This window comes from Ornithodoros turicata, chromosome 4, assembly GCF_037126465.1.
Source record: "Ornithodoros turicata isolate Travis chromosome 4, ASM3712646v1, whole genome shotgun sequence".
In the NCBI taxonomy this organism is placed as follows: Eukaryota; Metazoa; Arthropoda; class Arachnida; order Ixodida; family Argasidae; genus Ornithodoros; species Ornithodoros turicata.
In genome coordinates, this window is record NC_088204.1 from 67,059,281 (window position 1) to 67,080,645 (window position 21,365).

General features: G+C 48.4%; 1 protein-coding gene across 2 annotated transcripts; it reads left to right on the plus strand.

Moving 5' to 3' along the window:
* The first annotated feature begins 1,366 nt into the window (after positions 1-1,366).
* On the plus strand, positions 1,367-20,890 carry LOC135391748 (alpha-L-fucosidase-like). 2 transcript variants are annotated; one of them, XM_064622174.1, is made up of 8 exons: positions 1,367-1,863; positions 2,856-2,962; positions 3,807-3,937; positions 6,383-6,516; positions 11,197-11,294; positions 11,374-11,506; positions 11,846-12,016; positions 20,570-20,890. In XM_064622174.1, the coding sequence occupies exons 1-8, from the start codon at positions 1,526-1,528 to the stop codon at positions 20,811-20,813; spliced, it is 1,356 nt and encodes a 451-aa protein (XP_064478244.1). In that variant the 5' UTR covers positions 1,367-1,525; the 3' UTR covers positions 20,814-20,890. The 2 variants fall into 2 exon arrangements, with proteins under 2 accessions (XP_064478244.1, XP_064478245.1); XM_064622175.1 differs by lacking the exons at positions 1,367-1,863; positions 2,856-2,962; positions 3,807-3,937; positions 6,383-6,516 and adding exons at positions 7,588-8,438; positions 8,545-8,889; positions 10,670-10,983.
* Positions 20,891-21,365: the final 475 nt, after the last annotated feature.

A 21,365-nucleotide genomic window follows, 5' to 3' on the forward strand; every position in this document is an offset into this window, starting at 1 on the left:
CCCCGCTGTTTTGCAATTGAAGTAGGGCCACTAGGACAAGGCCCGAGATCCATTGGAGAACGTTGCAGTTTAAACTGCCACACGACATGATACACAAACTCAGCCGCTTACGAAATTCTCGGGGAACTCACGAGACATGACTGAAGACGTCCAGAGACGAGGCGCAACTGACGAAGTCTCCCGCCCCAGATGCCGTCGCTCCGCGATTCCACGTGAAGCGTCGAGCAGGTACGAGAAGAGTGAATCAGCTTGCGGAGCGCAGCCTGGTTCGCTGTTCTCCGTCACGTGACTCACTGTACACGGACACCTCGGTCAGCCCACTACGACGCCGGCTTTTCCTCAAAATGGGGCTTCTAGCGCAATAAAAGTTTACGTAACACGGCACTGGCATATTTTTTATAGGAGTTCCCTGTTCCCTGATATGTTTTTTAGGAGCCCCCTACTAGCTATCAGGAAAAGATCTAACATGTGACCGGCTATTCTTTCCATCCCTCAGTATGTGTGTCCACTCCTCTTTGCTGCTACGGTGTCGCTCCAATGGAGAAAAGCGACAACTCGGTGTTTCGTAAACTTTTGTCCCAAGCTGTACAATCCAGCAAAAGGTCATGGCCATGTCTTTTTAGGCTGCAAGGGAATCGTTCAAATCGACTGTACAACGAGAGGAACCCTGCTGTGAGCCTGCAGTGTTACACGGCACCCTCCTGCACTGACACGCGCCACAACAACAACAACAACAACATATAAACTGAAAATAGAACGAAAGAAGGAGAGAGAAAGCTGTGGTATGTTGAGTCGTAATGCTCGCTTGCCACCCGCACGACATTGCGCCGGTCAACACAACAGTTGTTCCAAAGGCTCCCGTGTGGGAACGTGGGTTCAGTCAACCAATTCAATCAACTTTTAGTTTTCCTTTGTGGGTGGAACAAAGAGCCAAAAGCAGCCAGTAAGGTTTGACAAAGGTTCCTGGAGATCAATCACTTAGCCTACAGGCAAGACCTCGCACCCAGCGATCATCGCTTGCTCTCAAAACTGAAGTTTCATTTTCAGGGAATGAAGTTCCACTATGAGGACGAGGTCAATGATGTCAGCCTCTAACATTCTGGCATTTTGACATAGACAGTGGCATATTTTCTCAAAGGCAACAGAGGACTGACAACAGAGAGCGGCGCGAGACTTGTCTCGGAGTAAATTGGCATTACATTGAAAAGAAGCGCGGTTGTTTTGTTGCTATCTCTTTCTCTCACGTTCTGCAAGACACGCAAATCATATCCCTCTATATATCATGCACGGTGACGTAACTGTATCTTTCAAGGTAAAAAGGCAACAGCGCTCAGATTACTTCGCAACTCAACATCGGATAACCTTACTTGCGGCCCGTCTGAGCGAAGTCCCATAAGGTCCAACATTCTTATGACCTACTTCCCTTCCTGCTTCTGTTCTGATATACACTCCCATCAAGCAAAGGTACTATTAACTGACACCCTGCGTAAGGGAGCCTACTGGTTAGGCCCATCGGTCGAAAAGCATGACTCTGTATACCGTACTCTTCTGGATGTGTACCCTGGTGTTGCTGAGCAGAGCTCGGTACGAGCCAAACTGGAAGTCCCTGGACACGAGGCCGCTGCCTTCGTGGTACGATGAAGCCAAGATCGGGATTTTTGTGCACTGGGGAGTGTTTTCGGTACCCAGCTTCGGGAACGAGTGGTTTTGGATGAACTGGGTCAGGAAGAGACCGGGTGTAGTGAAGTTCATGAAGACGAACTACAAGCCAGGCTTCACCTACCCCGACTTCGCACCCCACTTTACGGCGGAGTTCTTTGACCCAGGAGAATGGGCTGACATTTTTGCTCGATCGGGAGCGAGGTACGTCTCGCCTGCTTGTAACGTTACTTTGTCATCCATAGTGAATGCGAATTTTTGAGATTTCAAGAACACGTTTACAAAGTGGGAGATTTCTGCTTATGCTTGATGATGGTAGAAGGAAAATTATTGTGATATGAACCCGCTCACCGATGGACAAGCTTCTCCAGATCTAGTACAAGAAAGAAAAAAAAAACGGAAGGAAAAAAAAAGTCGAAAAAGACGAGAGCCCGCTATGGTCTGTGAAGTTGCAATCCGACACCGTGACATTCTTGAGTATGTGCGAGGTATAAGCATTGTTAGAGATTAGCACTCTGTCAGCTTCAATGCCATAAAAGTCAATACAATGAGAACATGTATAATATAAGAATTAATGATTTTCCCTCGTGTCACGTAACGTACTTCTCTTTTAATTGATTCGTTCTGCCAGAATTTGGAATTCCCCCAAGCACAGAACGGGAAGAGCAACGAGCATAGAACTTGGGAACGCGGCTTATCACATCGTTGCACAAATGCCTGTGACAATTATCCAGCGTACCTCGCGGTGAAGTGTCACAACCACTTTAATATCATCAAAGCAAGTACTAACTGGCGCTCAGCGGTATTTGCGCATGCTACATTGATATTGTCCTGGAATGTTGAAGCTGTCGCATCAGACACAAAGCCCTTAGTTTTTCAAGCCCCCATACATGCCGCAGACATGCGGCTACAGGAACAGAGACACTATATATTAATAAGGCACATTCCATGCGTGATGCGACCGCGTTCGTAGGGGCGTTACGAGGCTTGAGTGACAGACTATGCGGTAACTCGACGTCAAGGTTGCAGGGGAAATTATCCTACAATACGTTGTAATTACGACAGAGAGCCTAATTAGCTTTATCGCACACTACATCGCACTTCATCGTACTTCATGCAGCTTCGTCGTTCTTTGTGTCTTACTGCCCATGCAGTTGTTGCAACAGGCATATTTTTCATTTTTCTTTCAAATACAGGTATGTAGTCCTGACGAGCAAACATCACGAAGGGTACGCACTCTGGCCTTCGAAAGTGTCCTGGAACTGGAATTCCATGGACGTTGGACCGAAGAGAGATCTAGTAGGTGAGACAACACAAACTTAGAGCTTGTACTCCAGTGCAAAGCAGTTTTGCCACCACGTACCGGTACAACTCTGGTGGCGCCGAATCACACTGCGAATCGTAATGAATTCTAAATAAAGTGTACTAGTGTTGACGTTCAATAAATTTCCTTAAACAATCACACGGTGCACATGTAAAACAGTTCGTATACCTAAACTTATTTTCAGGGGAGTGCGTTGGAGGATTGCATTCACACCGAGTCTGGAATGTGTAGTAGAGACACGCGAATCTGCACAGTAGTACTTCAAGGGACTTTCGGTCTCAATAGACCTCTACCCGAGAAACGTCATCATGACGTTGGTAGACAGACCGAAACTGAAACAGATCGGAAGGGGAGGGCTGGGTTCCACGAATGGCCACTTGTTCGCTGCCTCCTACTGAAAGAAAAGTAGGGTCGAAGGTCGCGTCCCTTTCAGGGACCGTCGTAATCCCCTCAAGATAGTGGTTTTCGGGTGCGACGTTGTTCGCCCCTAGCTGGCTAGCTTCAGCAGCTTCTAGCTAGCGTAGTTCAACTCTAGCAATACCAAATACCACATTGGTGGCGCTGTCGAACACTATGCATTTGCTTACAAACACATTTGTTTACAAACAGGGAGAGGTCTATTGGGTTTGATCTAAGTCTGCATGCAATGCCGGTACTGCTAAAAATATAAGCCATAACTGTTCATCTCTCCCCTAAGAAGTGGTGGTCAGTGATGATTGAAACTTGTAGATTTTATAAATTGTTCTAAACTGTGTAGAATTTTTTTTTGAATATTTGGCCAATTTGATTGCAATCCCTTGTTTTTCTAACGCGTGCTTCCCAGGTGACCTCGCTAAAGCCATAAGATCCCAGACGAACCTGCACTTCGGCGTCTACCACTCCTTGTTGGAATGGTTCAACCCGTTATATTTACAAGACAAGGCAAACAAGTGGAGGACCAACCATTTTGTCCAGGCGAGTCATGATGCCTATGAAGCCAAGTAAGGTTAATGCAGAACAGGAAACAACCTGGAGAAGGCTGTCTTTTGGCAATGTTTCATGTAAACCTGCTTACAGTTATTAATTGTTACTTGGTAGCATTGGCTTTGAGTCGGAGCGCTCATAGTTCTCTAGTTTCAGAGAAATGTACCAGTCAAAGCATTTATCACAAAAACACAAGTGTACGGTGAACAACAGCCGTGCACCCACCATTGAGAACTCTCGTGCAACACTATGCGAAGCCTTGGGCTCGCACAGAAGCCGAACTACAGAAGAGGGGCATCTCTGGAACCACAGGGGCTCCCTACACTGTTAAAGCAGAGGGGGGGGGGGGGGGGTACTTGCAGAATAAGCTCGCCGTTGTTGGCCACACTGAAGTGGGCGTCGTCACGACTATAGCAGAAAAAAAAAAAAAAAGAAAGAACTCAAAACACACAGAAAGGACGGACGGATGGAGGATGAGGATGCGTTGAGGGTGCACGAGTTCGTCGGGGAGAGCAAAGTATTAGATGGGTCGTTGAGCAAGGCCCGCCTTCTGCAGAAAGAGACTGAGGTTAAAACAGAACTTCACCACATAGCAAGCTCCTAGCCAACCATCATTCCGAATAATATCAATCTGTGTCCTGATTTGTCCAAAACAGGGTGGAGGCGCCTATCTGGGGGGGGGGGGGGGGGGGGGCTATATTTATTAGACGAAAAGGAAAAAAAACGAGGGAAAGGTCAGCCAAACGAGACGTCGGCTTGCTGTTCCAGAAATAAATAAATAAAGTAAGAAAGAAAATTAAGAAATACTAAATAAATAGAAAGAAAAGAAAAGAATTAAAGAAAGAAAGAAATAGATAGGCGCCTCCTCCCATATTCAACAAATCAATACACAGTGATGATACATTCGGAATGATGGTTGGCTATGAGCGTGCTATGTGGTGAAGCTCTGTTTTAACAGTGTACCATACACATACACATGACCATAAAAATGATACGACGACGTACCCTGGGAATATCAACATTTATTTGTGGTGACTAACTAAAGAAGTAGAAATTCGAAAGCACACTCAGAGGTGATACTACGAATTATTTTTTTTTAAATTCGATCCAATATTTTTCTAATGTAGATGGCGACACGCAGACATCCGGTTCACATCCACACTCTTAAAAATGAACTTCACCGCATAGCGCGCGCCTGCCCAACCATCATCTCGAATGATATCGTTATCTGCCCCGATTTGTTGAAAACGGGAGGCGTACACTTTTTTGTGACACGTATGCTGTTCATAATTGTCACAGAAAAGGCGTACGCCTCTCGTTTTCAACAAATCAGGGCAGATAACGATATCATTTGTGATGATTGTTGACTAGGAGCGTGCTGTGCGGTGAAGTTAATTTTTAAGAGTGCAGGTGAGCGACGTAAAAGGAACCGCTGGTATTAATCGCTCCATCCTCTGTGCGAGTGTATACTTCCACCAACATGTGTGACCTCCTTGCTTTTGAACGATAGGCGGTTCGTGGATGGTAATAGATCGCTACCCGAGAAACGTAATGATGACGTTGGTGACCGAAACAAAAAATCGGGGAGAGAGGGCTAGGTTCCACGAATGGGCACTTGTTCGCTGCCTCCCATTGAAAGAAAAGTAGGACCGAAGGTCGCGTCCCTTTCAGGGACCACCGTAATCCCATGAAGACCGTGGCTTTAGGGCGCGACCTTGTTGGCCCCTAGCTTCCAGCGTAGTTCAACTCTACCAAATTGGTGGCGCTGTCGAACACTATGACGTCATGTGTTTACAAACAGGGAGAGGTCTATTTTAGGTAACAAGTCTACTAGTAGTTGCGTACTCTCGTTGGCAGATGCTCATGTCCTACCGGCCATACAATCGGCCTACAAAACCAGCATTTGTGCTGGTCTGCTCAGCAATCTGCTCTCATAGCTATCTTTATTAAAAATCTGTAACGGGTCAAAAAAAGAAATCACCCTGTATTTCATTCTCCCGTGGATTCTAGCAAAGTATATTTGGAGCGTGTAGCTTTGCCGTGTGGTTGATTTCTACCCGCTCCCATAAGTAATAAGCACTATCAGTCCCTGCAAAGACCAGTAGAAAGAGTCAGCTAGCTGTGAGCCAGTTAAAGAACATCAGGTGCTGGGGACGATGCTTATCTATGCAGTACAGGAAACCACGATGGACAATCACAATATAGTGCATTCTAGACACACTCGAGATACTCGACACTCTGTAGACATCGCGCTAGACTATGGACTCTCTATGGACACTTGACACTGGACACTATCTCTAATTGACACTTGATGATACTTACCCTTTTTGGACACCCTACGGCACAAATAGCGAGCTCTTTAAAGACGCGTCACAGCGGCAACATATCCCGGTCATCAACCTGGTGAATAACGCCACGTTTTCGAACATGTTTCAGGGAAAAACCATGGTCGAACTCTACGACTTGGTGAATAATTACAGGCCAGAAGTGATCTGGTCTGACGGGGACTGGGAAGCTCGGGATACTTATTGGAACAGTACGGCTTTCCTCGCTTGGCTCTACAACGACAGGTGAGGGCATGGAGACTATGAAGTAGTATGCGGTGCTACACTCTAAGAAAAAAATATAGAATTTCCATTTCTTGCCAATCCACGCGTGCCTTCTCCTCCGCGGGTAGACGCGGCGTCGTCCCTTTCCTTTGCTTCTTTCTCTCACGTTTGCTCTAAGAAAAAAAAAAGGTAGAATTTCCTACCCAAGCTGATAGAACGTCAGTTTCTACTCTGCAGTTTCTTTCTACTCTGCAGTTATACCGAAAAGGTAAAATTGGTTTGAGTAGAAAGTGTTTGCAATACAGCTCTACCGAGATGGGTAGAAAATTCTGCGTTTTTTTTTTCTTTCTTAGGGTGCACATCAACCAATGTACTGTCAAGTATTCAATTTGATATGTGTCTACTTCGCTATTCTTAGCAACGTTCGATACACGATTTCGACCAACAGAACTTCTACTCCCTACGCGGGTCCTCCGATGTCATCTAAACATTTTGCGATAAATTAAAGGAGCAATGACGTGACGTTTAACATCGCTCGAAATCCTACCTCGTCTGTTAAGCTGTCCACCAGGAGTCACCATGCAAACTATTTTGGCTCTGTGGTACGTTATAGGTGTGCAATCGAATTTACAAAAAAAAAAAAAAAAGAAGAGAAGAAAGTCGGAGAAAGCAACCGCAGTCGGCCGACAAGATGCTCTCGTGACGTGATGAAGGCTCCGCGCTTTGTCTCTTTGTTTTTTCTTTGCACGCGCCGCTTATGCATGCTTGAGCTGTGCCGCCGTACGTCACTTGTCACGTGAGGAGAGTATCATATACGTCACGAAGTCCTCTCATTCTGTGATGCGCTCTTTTCATAAGGAGAAGGATTTTTCAAATGTGTCCGGAACGTAGCCCTCGCGCTCGCTCTGTAGGTCACCCACCCTCATCGTTCTTACGCAGGAACTCATTTTATTCGTTCGAGGACACTCTGCGCCGAAAAAAGTAAACAAAGTGGGCGTTACCCCAGTGCTCCTTTAAATCAGCATGGATACGCTAATGCGATAATTGCAGTAGTTATGCATTTTAATGATTTTCGTTTTAGAGCACCTTGCGAATAGACTGGTTTTGTGTTGTAGAGGGAGCAGGGCATCTGTCAAGGTACAAGGTTGCACGTTTTTGTGCTATTTCATAACCACTCATTGTTGATGAGAAACACTAACGCGAATATGAGCTGAAGAATGGACGTTGCAAAAGTGCGCACAAAAATAGAAGGGGGTGGGGTTATGTCGAAATTGGCTCGACGTTGTTGACTATGCACACGGGTGGGCGTCGTCACGATTATAGCCAGAAAGGGGTGAAGGGGAAATAGGGTGAAGAGCTTGAAGTGAGACATGTATCGAGGATGAATGCGTTCGATATGCACTGTGGATGGGGGCACGTTGCTGTATTTGTTTAAGGAAAAGGCGCACACCACAATAACCTCTGCGCAAGTCAGTGTGCCGGAAGACACGGCGATCACCTCTGATTCGAGGAGAGAGCAGGCCATACGCCTTTTCGTGGCCACCACCCTGTGGCCGGATGCATAAGCTCCAGGCGACCTTTTCAACAGGGAGTCCCGAAAGGCAATGTTCTCTCTCGAACTCTATTCACAAAGGTCCGTGACCTACTTCGTATTCTCCACACCTCACTACGTTGACGATATTTGTTTCCGCATAACAGGGCGGAACAAGGAAAGAATCCGTGACTCGACGGAAGTTGCTCTTGCTTCAGTCAGTGCAACTTTGTCCAGTAGAGGGTTGGAACTAGTACCTTGGGAAGTCCCAGTGCCTCGTCTGCATCCCGCGTGGGAGCCACGTTGGAAGGGACTTCCCCGGGATCAGCTTCAATGACGTCTCTATCCTAAGATGGAAATCGTGCATTACATGCCTCGGCATTACAATCGACAGTGCATAGCGCTGGTCGAAGTAAGTCAGTGACATCGTCTCTCGCGGAAAGAAAACACTAAAACTTCGACGAGAATCTCGGGTAAGGCACGGTGTTGCAGCTCATGCCGCGCGCAATTTCTTGCAGACTGCAAGAACCATACGCTGCATGCCATTTTACACCCCAGCACGACCCTCTCCTCTAGACGCCTGAGGGTTCAGAATATAGGGCGCCACGCATAACGAAGCTGCCTTGGAGGCCTCTATAATGACTCAGACCCAACTCGGGTTTCTGGTCGGACGACGCACAAAACCACCGAGCTTGCCGACTTCACTCCCCCATCTTCTGGTCATCATCATCTCGTTATCATCTTATCACCATCTTCAGTCTACTGTCGCGAAGATGCCCACATCTGTGAGGCCAACTACGGCAAGCTGTCACAATCACCACCACCTTATGGCAATTACCATGAATTCAAAAGTCAACAAGAAGGTATGCGCGGTAACTTTTTCATAACGGTATCATTTTGCATGGCGGTTGAATCGGAGTGTGTGATGCGGTGAGTTCCTCTTTTTTTTTTTTGTCCTTTTTTTTTGTTAGCGTTGCACATTTTACGCTCTTCTGTAACGCGTGACGCTACATCGAGAGAAGAGCAAAGGCAAGGAAAGTCTTACCAACGGCGTGACCCGCGTGTAAGGGCGTCCCGCTCGTTGGTCAAAGTCGTGCTGAAGACTGGGAGGAGGTGGGTTCGAATCCTACCACCGGCTGTGCTGTATGATGTTTTCTCTGGGTTTTACGAAGACTTATTTCCAGACGAACGTCGGCACAGTTGCCCCTGACGTCGTCGCAGGGCGCATACTAACCCCCCCCCCCCAATACCCCACTCCTTCCTGCTGTCCACTTTCCATCTGTACGCCGCTCATAGCCACTGTTGCTTCGCGGCGCAAACACGGAGTGCAAAGAAGAGGCAAAGTCCTCCTTTCGTGCTAGTACGCGGAATTCGTGCAACTCTGGCTATATGGAGAACAACAAGTAGCAAGGGGAAAGGTGAGTACTCGTCCTCGGGAGAGTTCAGAAGGACCTGTGATGTCATTTGTCTGAAAAATATGTCGTGAGAAATATCGGACCCACCCCATCAACCACACGGCCACATTGCAGCTACCACCACCGTCGTTGGGTGCTGCGTCCAACAACAACAATGGATGCTGACGATGTGATGAGGGGAGAGGGTGACGTGGGGATTCGAGCGGTCTGCCTGCTTATATTAGCGCACGTTACTCGGGGAAGGGATGAAAGGGGGTGGGGGAAGGGGTAGGGGAAGGCTCACACGTAGATGTGATGGTTGATGTAGATGTGATGTAGATGGGGTGTTCCAGCGCGGCGTTGCGGTACCATACCCCATTGCACGTAGAATATTATATGAGTGTTGCGTCCACTCCACAATGTAAAAGGTAGGAAATTAGGGAATTGGAGAATGAACACAACTTACGGAGCTCCTCAGCCGTGAGCACTGCTCTCTCAACTTCTGTGTCTTTCAACTGAAGACTTGTGTACCTGACTTCGTGCTTCGTGGTCACTCGTACAGCTCTTTTTCCGGCCCCCGACACCTCCCTCTGCGTCCCAGGGCTAACAAGGGAGAAAGGCGACGTTGCAGCATACGTGAGGAAGCTGCTCACTCTAGATATGATGTGCGCGTGGTATGCGACCTCCACAGCAGAATAAACCTCTACCCGAGTAACGCCATCATGACGTTGGTAGACACACCGAAACCTAAACAGATCGGAAGGGGAGAGCTGGGTTCCACGAATGGGCAATTGTTCGCTGCCTCCTATTGAAAGAAAAGTAGGACCGAAGGTCGCGTCCTTTTCAGAGACCATCGTAATCCACTCAAGACCGTGGCTTTCGGGCACGACCTTGTTCGCCACTAGCTTAGAACGTAGTTCAACTCTACCAAACTCGTGGCGCTGTTGAACATTATGACGTCATTTGTTTACAAACAGGTAGAGGTCTATTCACGGACGGCTCAACCACGAGCTAATCGCCATCGTCTCTCACATAAAACATCGTCAACATGCGCCGAGCTTTATGCTATTCCTTTCGCCACCCGGAAAATTACTGACAGCCCCGTTCGCTCTTGGGTCGTTTTTACGGATCCCAGGTCTGCGCGGCAGTGTGTGGCAACTACGGGACGTCGCGGCTCCCTCAGCCCTGTGGTCATTGAAATTCTGTAAGTACATAAGACACACAGGGCCGCTCTATCGTCTTCCAGTAGATCCCGAGGCATGTGGGCATCAGTGGAAACGAGGGCGCAGATCGCACAGCCGCAGGCGCGCATGAGCACACCCAGCGTGTGCCCATCATCTTGGCTCGGGAGGATCGCCGTTACCTCGCATCACCGGACCCGAGATGCACTCTCAATGGCAGCATGACATCACCACCCATTGTCTGCTTTACTCTGTCGACAGTCTTCCACCGCATGAGGCTTAATGTAGCTTTTACACATCTCATCGGTGTCGGCGCATCCAGCCTCTGTTCCACGTGTGGTGTGCGCGGTGATCTCCATAACATCCTCCTGGTCTGCGGACAGTAAGTCAGCTTAACATCAAGTCAACGTCAGTTCAGCGTAGCCAAATTTCTCGGGCCGTGGTCGGACCCATCCCATGAGATATGCAAGGCGTACGAGTTGTTGCGGAGTTCCTCTCCAGCACTGGACTAATAGACAATCTCTAAGTGTACTGCCATATTGTGTGTGCGCGCAACTTATCACTAGCAACAATTTGTTCTACATCCAATTTCCAGTCCCGTTCGCGAGACCGTGGTTGTGAACGATCGCTGGGGAATAAACGCCAACTGCAAGCACGGTGACTTTTACAACTGTAAAGACAACTACGACCCGGGTAATCCAGCGCTTTTTCCTCGTACTTCGCATTTCCATAATGTTTGTTTTTTTACATGTCGTTCCTTGTACGTATTCAGGTGTGCTTATGAGCCACAAGTGGGAACGCTGCACCACGATCGACATGAAATCTTGGGGTTACCGCAGACACGCTAGCGCCCAGGACTATCTTACCATTGAGGAGCTGCTCCGAAGAGTTGTCAAGACAATCAGGTGCATGGGTTTGCGAAATACTGGTGAATTGAAATGGAGAGAATCGTAAAGTGTGTTTATGCTACAGATAACGACAAATAATTAAAATATGGTCACAGTCAATCCATGAGATATGCAGGGCTAGGTATTTGTAAGCGCGAATTTCTGTAAGTAAACTTATTTGCCAGTGCAGTGCTTGCTTGCATTCTGTCTTTTATGGTTCCCCTGCACTAGGGGTTCTTAGCGCTTTTTTAGAAAACTGTAGTTTCCTCGCGGAATCGCTGTCATGGTTCACTTATTTACTTGCCCCTTGCAAAAAGATGTGTTTGCTAGCAAAATAATCTGTTGGTGCATAAACAGCTGCAACGGAAACATCTTAATCAACGTGGGTCCTACTAAAGATGGTGTCATCACTCCCGTGTTCCAAGAGAGGCTTCTGCAGTTGGGTTCCTGGCTGAAAGTGAACGGAGAGGGTCTCTATGCGTCAAAACCTTGGAAGCACCAGAACGACAGCCACACTCCTGGAGTATGGTAAGTACTCCTACGTCGCCACAACTATTCAGACGCTTACGGCCGTATTCGTAAGCGGTCATCCACGCGACACTCTACCTCGACCCCAGTGAGAGGAAGAAAGAAGGGACCCTTATGAGAAGCCACTGGGCTTCAAGAAACACCGACGCTTCCGTTTTAGTACTCGGGGAAAAACGCGATGGACTCGCCCCGTATTATAGGGCCATTTCTAGTCAAGGTCTATTTTAGAAGGATACTATACAGGAGCAGCTCGAGTGGAGGCTCGCGTCGAAGATCGTTTAACAATGCGGCCCTTGAGAGTAAATATACCTCTACCCGAGAAACGTCATCATGACGTTGGTAGACAGACTGAAACCGAAACAAATAAGAAGGGGAGGGCTTGGTTCCACGAATGGGCACTTGTTCACTGCGTCTTATTGAAAGAAAAGCAGGACCGAAGGTCGCGTCCCTTTCAGAGACCATTGTAATTCCGTCAAGACTGTGGTTTTCGGGCGCGACCTTGTTCTCTCCTAGCTTCGAGCGTAGTTCAAGTCTATCAAATTGGTGGCACTGTCGAGCACCATGACGTCGTTTGTTTATAAACAGGGAGAGGTCTATTGACATAACAAGTGGCAAGAGACATCCCTGTTATAATCGCTTCATCATTTGATGGTTCTTCCAACCCAATCCAAACGAGAGCAGTCTAGTGCGCCGAAGCATCAGCCTCCTGAGAAAGAGGAAGCCTGTCTTCAGAACTTTTTGTTTGTTTGTTATGTTTTTAATTTTATCAGATTTTTTTTTTGTCCTTTGCTTAGTCGTATGGTTCCTGTTAAGCTCCTTCAGACATCTTATACTGAGTTTCTCTTGCCGTTTTCCCACTTGGACACAAGGCTTATGATTGATTGATTGATTGATTTGTAAAAGAAAAAAATGGAGATGTTAGTCTCGCGCCACTCGGGACTGGACGAAGCTTGTCTCTCAATCGCACTGCATTGAATTTAACATCAATTAAAACATGTACTACGAAAAACGCGTAGGACGGTACACTGCGCCGACAAACATCGATTACCCAGAGCGAAATATTCCTCGTAACACCCACGGCTACGCAGCGTTGGTACTTGCGTCAAAATTCTAATTTCCTCCCACCTGATCTTGCAAAAGCACGAAACCTTTTTCGAACAGGCGTCGCATGTTTGGAAAGATGATAATCTGCTATTGGAATTCGCGTGGGCACGGACAAACGTGAAAGCAGCTCGATATTGAAACTAAAGTTTTCAATTACGCCATTCAACGGTTGTTAGAATTTCGACAAGAAGCTGAATACATTGAGACTGAAGCCTCCTGAACTTCATGCATGACGATCAATTTGCCAATTGAAAAATGCTAGTGCGGAGAGTAACCTTATGAGATTTCTGCGAATGAACGGTTGTCTTACGGTTCTGATATTGAGTGTCTGCTTACGATTGACGGCAGAGAAAGAAATCCTTCGTCGCACACTGTCCATTAATCTTTTTGACGCGACAGGACACGGGAGTACGAAACAACCCGCAGTCCCAAGTCAAAACCACCTCTACTGAAGATACTAAATATCCATGCCATTCAGCACAGAATATTCTTCGTAAAACAGGGTTAATATCAGGGAGACATGTAATTATCAAACACTCTCGCTATCACAAGCGGTGACATTGCATCACATGCACGTGAGGTACGACGTACGTTCGCGACTGGTGGCGACTGGTCGCGTTTGCGTTCCATGGTCGCTTCCTCTGCCGCAGCGCGACGTACACACTAATGACCTGTGACGTGGGCTATGCATTATAACCATCGCCACCTTGATGAACAGCGCGATCGCTTAAGCGACGTGACGTAGTCATTACGGGTCCGCCAGTCACGACCGTGTTTTCGGCTGACGAGGCGAGACGCCATCAGCCATGGATAGCCATTGGTAACCACAGAAAGCCTCTGTTTGAAATCGACTGCACCGTTTGGCTGAAGCTGACGACATGTGGCGAAGGAGTGAAGTGTCAGCGCTGACTAATTCGTTGCTTCTCAAAACTGGCACAGGTAGATGATGGGAATTGCAGTCACTGCCATCAGCTTGAAATCGTCGAAAAGACGAAGACGAAGACGGCCGAAGAGGACGTGTTTTCTGCGCGTTCTTCACTCTAGGCCTAGCGATTTCTGTCAATTTTATCCTCAAGACGAAGTTTTTCCTATCTCCACTGCCCTGCCCTGCACCGTCCTTTTGTTCGCCAGGGGGAGGTCCCTCCAGCCCCATTGGGGCCTTTGACGGACGTCGGCCCGCCGGTGTCATGGACACAGCAAGAACAAGTGCCGTTGCAGCTGTTAGGCTTCCAGAACCTCCAGCGAAACGCCAGCGAGACGAAAATGATGATGACGTCTTTGAGCGTGGGTACGTCCCTCACGATGACGCGAACCCCGCCTCCGACGACACAGTGGTAAACCTGGAAATCGATAACGAAGACGACGACGACACGACTCCTTTCCAAGTGGTCACATACAAAAAGAACCGTCCTGCGGGCATTCCAGTTGTCTTCAAACCGAAGGACTCAAGTCAGACGTTTTGGGATGTTAACCCAAACACCATCGCAAAAGACATTCTAAAAGAAACGCAAGAGAAAATCCTCTCGCACAGGATCAATGGAGAAGGTTGTTTGGTCATCAACGTCGCATCGGAGGGGTCCGCAACTAGCCTGCTGAAAATTGAGGTGGTTGCCGGCCTCGCAGTTGAGGTATTTGTGCCATCGTCGTATCTTCGTACAATGGGAAGGATAAGGAAGGTCCCTAAGAGATATTCCGAGCTTCAGTTGAAAGATTACCTGAGCGCATATAACATCCAAGCTGTGAAACGTGAATTCGCTTTCATCCGAGACGATGACGGGACGTGCACCTCTGTTGAGAAGGACAGCGTCATCCTCACATTTCAGTCAGGGCAAGCACTGCCGTCGGAGGTTCGACTAGGTTTCACTAGCTACCCTGTAGAAGAATATGTGTCACCTCCTACTCGGTGTTTTCGCTGCCAACGATTCGGGCATATTGCTCGGCATTGCCGATACGATGAACGATGCAAAGTGTGCGCGGGCCCCCATGACTACAAGGTGTGCACCGCACGGAGGGAGCCAAAGTGCGCTAACTGTAGCCTCCCACATGCAGCGACGTACGGAGCGTGCAGGGTGGTTAGAGCGGCAGTCGCAGCTCAAGTTCGTCGGGTGACAAATGGTCAGCCTACTACAAGCAAGATGGCACCACCTAACCCCGACTACGTAAGAGCTACTTTACAAGAGTATCCCCGTCTCACCAGCCAGACAAAGCAAAAGGCAAAACCCAAAGCTGGGAAGAATAAGGGCATAGGAACGTATGCTGTCGTCGCAGCTGGAAAACCTCACGTTCAAGGAGAGACCCATGGCCCCCTTGAGAAGTCGGCGGGATGTCATAGCACAACCCCGGAGCCCCGACGACTTCGTGTGAAAGCGAATTCGTGCAGGACCACGGTGGAGTCCTTAGATATGATTGTACCAATGTTATTCGTCGTTTTGCGTGTCATTCTGCGAGATCACCCTGCGTCACAGAACCTCCCCGAGGTACAAGCGTTGCTAGCCATGGAGGCTATCTTACTAGAAAAAAACCATGAAAGAAGCACTGACTCACATCATGGCAACGGCTCTTAAGTCGGCCATCATCTTCCAGTGGAATTGCAACAGCCTTAAGCCGAAAATGGGAGATTTTCGCAACTTTATTTTTCGCCATAGTTTCCCAATATTGGCATTGAGCGAACCGAGAGTGGACAGTAGCTTTGGTCTCTCAGGGTACGAGGTGTACAGTTCTCAGAGGACAGGTAACCACAGTCGAGCAATGTTGTGCGTGAGAAAAGACATACCGTGTGCCTTCCTACGATGCTCGACAGATGAAAATTTTGAATATGTAACGTGCCGGGTGCAGCTCAAGAGTACGCGTATCACAGTGACTAGTATGTATGTGGCCCCAAATGTAAGGATCAACGTGGATCAGTTTCGCGACTTTCTCCGAGGAGTTCCTTCACCGGTCATCATCTGTGGAGACATGAATGCCCACAGTGTTGTTTGGGGTAGCCGGCACACCGATACTCGGGGACACGTGCTTGAGTGTGTGATGGATGAATTTAACTTGACTGTCCTCAATGACGGTTCGCCGACATTCTTTCGAGGCCACTCCTGCCACAGTTCCATAGATGTCACCTTGTGCTCTTGTGACATAGCTCACCACATGGAATGGACTACCCATACAGATTCGTTGGACAGCGACCACATGCCTGTACTTGTTATACACCGTCTGTTCACACCTACGAAAGGACAGAGGCAAGTTCGGGTAACAGACTGGAGGCTATACAAGCTTCAGTCCCCTCGCCACATGACCTCAGTAACTACAGGGGAAGAATTCTCAGCTGCGGTGAAGGCCACAGCTGAGGCTGCAACCAAGGTTGTCACAGTTCCCGACACGTATCGTCAGGTGGACGCGGAATATGAGAGACTGCGGGCGATACGGCGCAGGGCTGAAAGGAGGTTCCGTAGGTCTGGAAGCCGTGCCGACTATCGCGAAGCATGCCGCTTACAGAGGGTCATCCGCCGTCATCTTCAAAGGTTGTCGCAGCAACAATGGAGAACCTTTTGCTCTACTTTGACTCCTTTCACACCTACAACGAGAGTATGGCAGATCATTAGAACGCTTGGGACGCCGACTACCCAGACATACCCGTTTAGAGCATTGGCTATCTATCGAAATACGGACGAGAAGACGGTGGCTAATGAATTCTGCATGTCACTTGCTAAACCGTCAGTGGCATCTGCAACTAGCGTGCATCAAACATCTGTGAAAGAGGTCACGGACACCACGTGCTTTACTCGCAATGCGCAGTGCGAAGCACTTGACTTCGACTTCAGCCTTGCGGAACTCCAGGCTGCATTGAAATCAAGGGCTCGCCAGTCATCGCCAGGTCCTGATGGTGTTACATATAGACATGTGGTTAACTTGGACCCAACTGCTCAGACGACCTTACTGCATATCATGAACGCCAGTTGGGCTGAAGGCAAACTACCAGCGTCATGGAAAGTCTCTAGAGTGGTTCCTCTACTCAAACCCGGAAAGTCCCCTCGTGACGTCAATTCGTTTCGTCCCATCAGTCTCTCCAGCTGTGTGTGCAAGATCATGGAAAAAATGGTCCTGAGTCGGTTGGAGTGGCTCCTAGAAGCGCATTGCGTTTTCCCTGACTCCATGTCCGGGTTTCGTAAAGGCAGATGTACAATGGATAGTGTGCTGGACTTGGTCACGTATGTAGAACATGAGCGCGCTCAAGGCCGGACAACTGCAGCAGTTTTTCTGGATATTAAAAGAGCATACGATACGGTCAGCCACAGTCACGTGCTCCACGACCTCTTCACTCAAGGCATCCAAGGGCGTGCTTTACGGTGGATTGCTGACTACATCCAGGGCAGGTCTGTTTACATGAGGACGGAGAACGGTGCAAGCGATAATCATGCTCTCACATGTGGAGTCCCACAGGGGGGCGTACTGAGTCCTCTACTGTTTAATGTGGTCTTATCATCTCTGCCACAGCTGCTGCCAAAGAATGTACATATTACCATCTACGCTGACGATATATGTTTGTGGGGCTCCGGAGTGCAGATGCCTGCGCTACAAAAACGTCTTCAAAATGCGCTAGACGTAACTGAAGGCTTCTTAATGCAGAGAGGAATGGACATCTCAGCAGAGAAGACGGTCTTCCTTCCGTTCACCCGAAAGAAATTGAAGCATTTTCAGTTGCATCTAAATGGGCAACGAGTAACAAGAGTATCTCACCATCGCTTTCTGGGAGTAATCATCGACGCACAACTCTCATGGGCTGCTCATGTCAAATATATAAAAGGAAGAGCCGATGCGAGAAGCAACGTGTTGCGTCATACCGCAGGTTCTCACTGGGGACTGTCGACCAGATCCCTATTGGCCATACACAGAGCTCTCATTCGGCAGATGATTGCATTCCACCTTCCGGTGTTACATGGTATATCTGACACCTCGGAGCGAACACTGCAGAGTGCACTAGCCAAGGGCCTGAAGATATGTCTTGGAGTACCGTGCGCCACTTCTAATATTCTAACCACAATAGAATCCCGAGAACTTTCGCTCGCTGTGCTGCGGACACAGGAATCAGTGCGTCATTATGCGCGGCTAAGCACGTCACACTACAAACACCCGCTTGCACGACAATTAGTCCACCGAAAATCGAATTTTTCAAATGCGATCGCTCAACACCACCGAACAATTCCTAAGGCGCAAAGACAGGAAACGGCGCTGCATCCTCCATGGACATTTATACCCCCGGTAGTTTGCACGTCCGTACCAGGTTTGCAGAAAAAAGCACATCACCCAACCTTGGCGATCCGACAGTACTGCCTTGCCACAATGGACAATCACAAGAACAGGACGGCGATTTTTACTGACGGCTCGACGACGACCTCAGGATCTGCATCTGCATTTGTGGTACCAGAGCATAGTAGGGAAGGGATCGCGAGACTATCGCATCGCACGTCGTCGACCATGGCTGAGTTAGTTGCGATTAAAATGGCAATAGATTATATAGGCACAAGGGAGATACCGGCTCAGTGGGTTATCTACTGTGACTCCAAGGCTGGACTTGAAGCTATACAATCGTTCTTGACTGGCGGACGTATTAATCCAGTTGTTCACGACATACTGAAAGAATATGCAAGATCGTACATCACCGGTCATGACGTCCTCATCCAGTGGATACCTAGCCACATTGGCATACCGGGTAATGAGGCCGCAGACAAATTAGCGGACGTAGCACATCTTTCGTCAACGAACTATGTGGTGCCATTTTTCAAGGCAGACGTGAAATCGCTACTTCAGTCCATTTCAAGAGCAGGTATGGAGGAACAGTGGCAGGAAGCTGATCGCCGATCATCTCTCCTCTTCAAGATCGACCCGGAAGGGAAATACAGGTTCCCATCCGGTACACGGAGGCCCATTGAGACGCTGCTGCATCGTTTTCGGTTGAATGTCCCGTACGGTCAACATTTCCTCCACAAGATTGGGCGGGCAGACTCTGCAGACTGTTCAGTGTGTGCGACAGTGGAGGACACTGAGCACATTCTCCTGCATTGTACAAAGTATGCTCCACAAAGGGCTAGGTTGAGGTATATCCTCGACCGCCTGGACAACAGGCGTTTCGACGTGGTGAAAGTGCTCGGACTGTGGGACCCAAGAAAGCGAGACACTGCCTTTGCGGCACTTGAGAACTTCCTTGTGAGCTGCGGCATGGAACTCATATTTTAGGATTTTGTGCGAGTGCCTCCATCAGTGTGTATCTTTGTGTATCTTTGTAGTGTGTATCTTTGCATTAGGGTGTATCTGTTTCTCTGCATGTTCTAGTGATATTTATTCACTTGCATTAGGGTGTATCTGTTTCTCTGCATGTTCTAGTGATATTTATTCACTTGCACCTAGTGTACTAACACACTAATTGTTGGGGATGGGGAATGGACTTTGTTTGTTTTTGGTTGTTTGTAGGTTGTTGTTTTGTTTTGGGAGTAGCAGAACTAGTCAGGAGACAAGTTCAATTTCTCCCTGGTTTTCTTTTAAATAAATCTAAATCTAATTGAAATCGTCGAGCACATCATAAAGGACTGTCGCGCGTAGAAAGTGGCGCGCGCAAAATGCATTGCAGACTGCTAGAACGATACCCTGCAGGTAATTTTACTCTCCAGTGGTGCCCTCTCTGCGAGACGCACGAGAGCCCAGAATTTAGGCCGCTCTCTTTGTGCAAAGCGGCTGGCTTGGAGACCTCTGTAATGGCCCTGGCTCAACTCGAGTTTCTAATCGAAAGACGCTCAAAGCTACTGAGCCTGCCTACTTCGCTCCCTCATCCCATCATCTCCTTGTCATCGTTTAGTCATCGCGTATACAGCTACAGTGGTGACGATGCCCACAGCTGTGAGGCCAACAAACGGCAAGCTGTTTCCGCCTCCACCGAATGAGAGGTGCCTGCCGGCTCTGCTGCCTGAGTGTTTTCCCTGGGTTTTCCTCCGACGGCTTTAAGACAAATGTCGACACAGTTCCCTGTGAAGCCCGCTCAGGACGCACTCCCCCCATCCCCCCTCCCTGCGATAGTCCTGACGCTATCCGCCTTGAGCGTGGCCGGCTACGGCAAGCAGTTCCATCACCACCACTACCGAATGATAGGAGGTATTCAGCAGGCCTTCTGTATAGGTGGCGCTAGTATTGCATGTTTGCTATGCTCACAGCAGATATAATGCGCGTGTAGTTCTGTGTGGGAACGCATACAATGCGTTTGGAGGCCACTAAAAACCTTGCTCTTGAGTCTTGTACGGCTTCCTTGTGCCATGCGACCAATATCCGTTGGCGTGAGCTCTAGGAATGCCTTCCATGTCGAGTTGGCACGCAGCACCATACATTTGTTTGACTACGAGAGATTTCTGTAATTAACGCCATTGACGAAGTAACAGATCGCCTTCATAACCGAATGTCGTTTGTTTTCAGGTACACCCAGAAAGCTGACAACGTGTTCGCATACGTGCTCCAATGGCCGAAAGGGAACGTACTGACCCTCCATTCCCTCAAACTGAACAAAGCGTCTCGCATTACTCTTCTCGGATACGACAAAGGAGACCTCGCCTGGTATACAACGCCAGAAGGCGCAGTGGCTGTCGAGTTCCCTGCGTTTACTCCATACGCTCTGCCCTGCCAGTGGGCGTGGACGTTGAAGATTCAGGGTGCTATGTAGAAGGAGAGGTACCGTTTGATGCACATTAAAGATAACGTGCTGCATCTGTCAAGAGCAATAAATAGAATTCAAATATTTTTGCTACTGTGAACACTGAGCAACAAATACGTAGTATGTATGGACAGTGGGGTCAAGTTTCTCATACAAGTTGGGATGAGGAGGTAAACCCCACTCGTCTCGCTATATTTTGCTGTGGTGAGCAAGAAGCGGGAAGAACGCGTCGGCTCATACGCTGATATCTGATAGGCGCCCATCAGCATGCTTTGCCCGACGGCGTTGCGTAATCGATGATGTAGGGGGCTTAACTCGTCTATATACCTGGGGAACAGGTCAATTCCTACAGATCAATTCCACCCACAAATCTAAAGACGTCTGTGATTTGCTTAGACGGGCGCATGACGCCTTTAAGTCACAATGTTGTGCGTTCAGAAACTGCCGTTTGTACACCGATCACATTGCGAAAACCTTCGTAAGGGATGATGTACTGAGAGCACCTTCGCATACTTTTCGGGCAAACGTTAAATACTCGCGTTAACAAAACGTGAGAATCGG

Bases quoted from the DNA above. Each gene is read 5' to 3' on its own strand.
- LOC135391748 (XM_064622174.1), top strand. From the start codon at position 1,526: ATGACTCTGTATACCGTACTCTTCTGGATGTGTACCCTGGTGTTGCTG. The intron at 2,963-3,806 runs GTGAGACAACAC...CGTGCTTCCCAG, and splicing joins ACCGAAGAGAGATCTAGTAG to GTGACCTCGCTAAAGCCATA. The intron at 12,017-20,569 runs GTAAGTACTCCT...GTTTGTTTTCAG, and splicing joins AGCCACACTCCTGGAGTATG to GTACACCCAGAAAGCTGACA.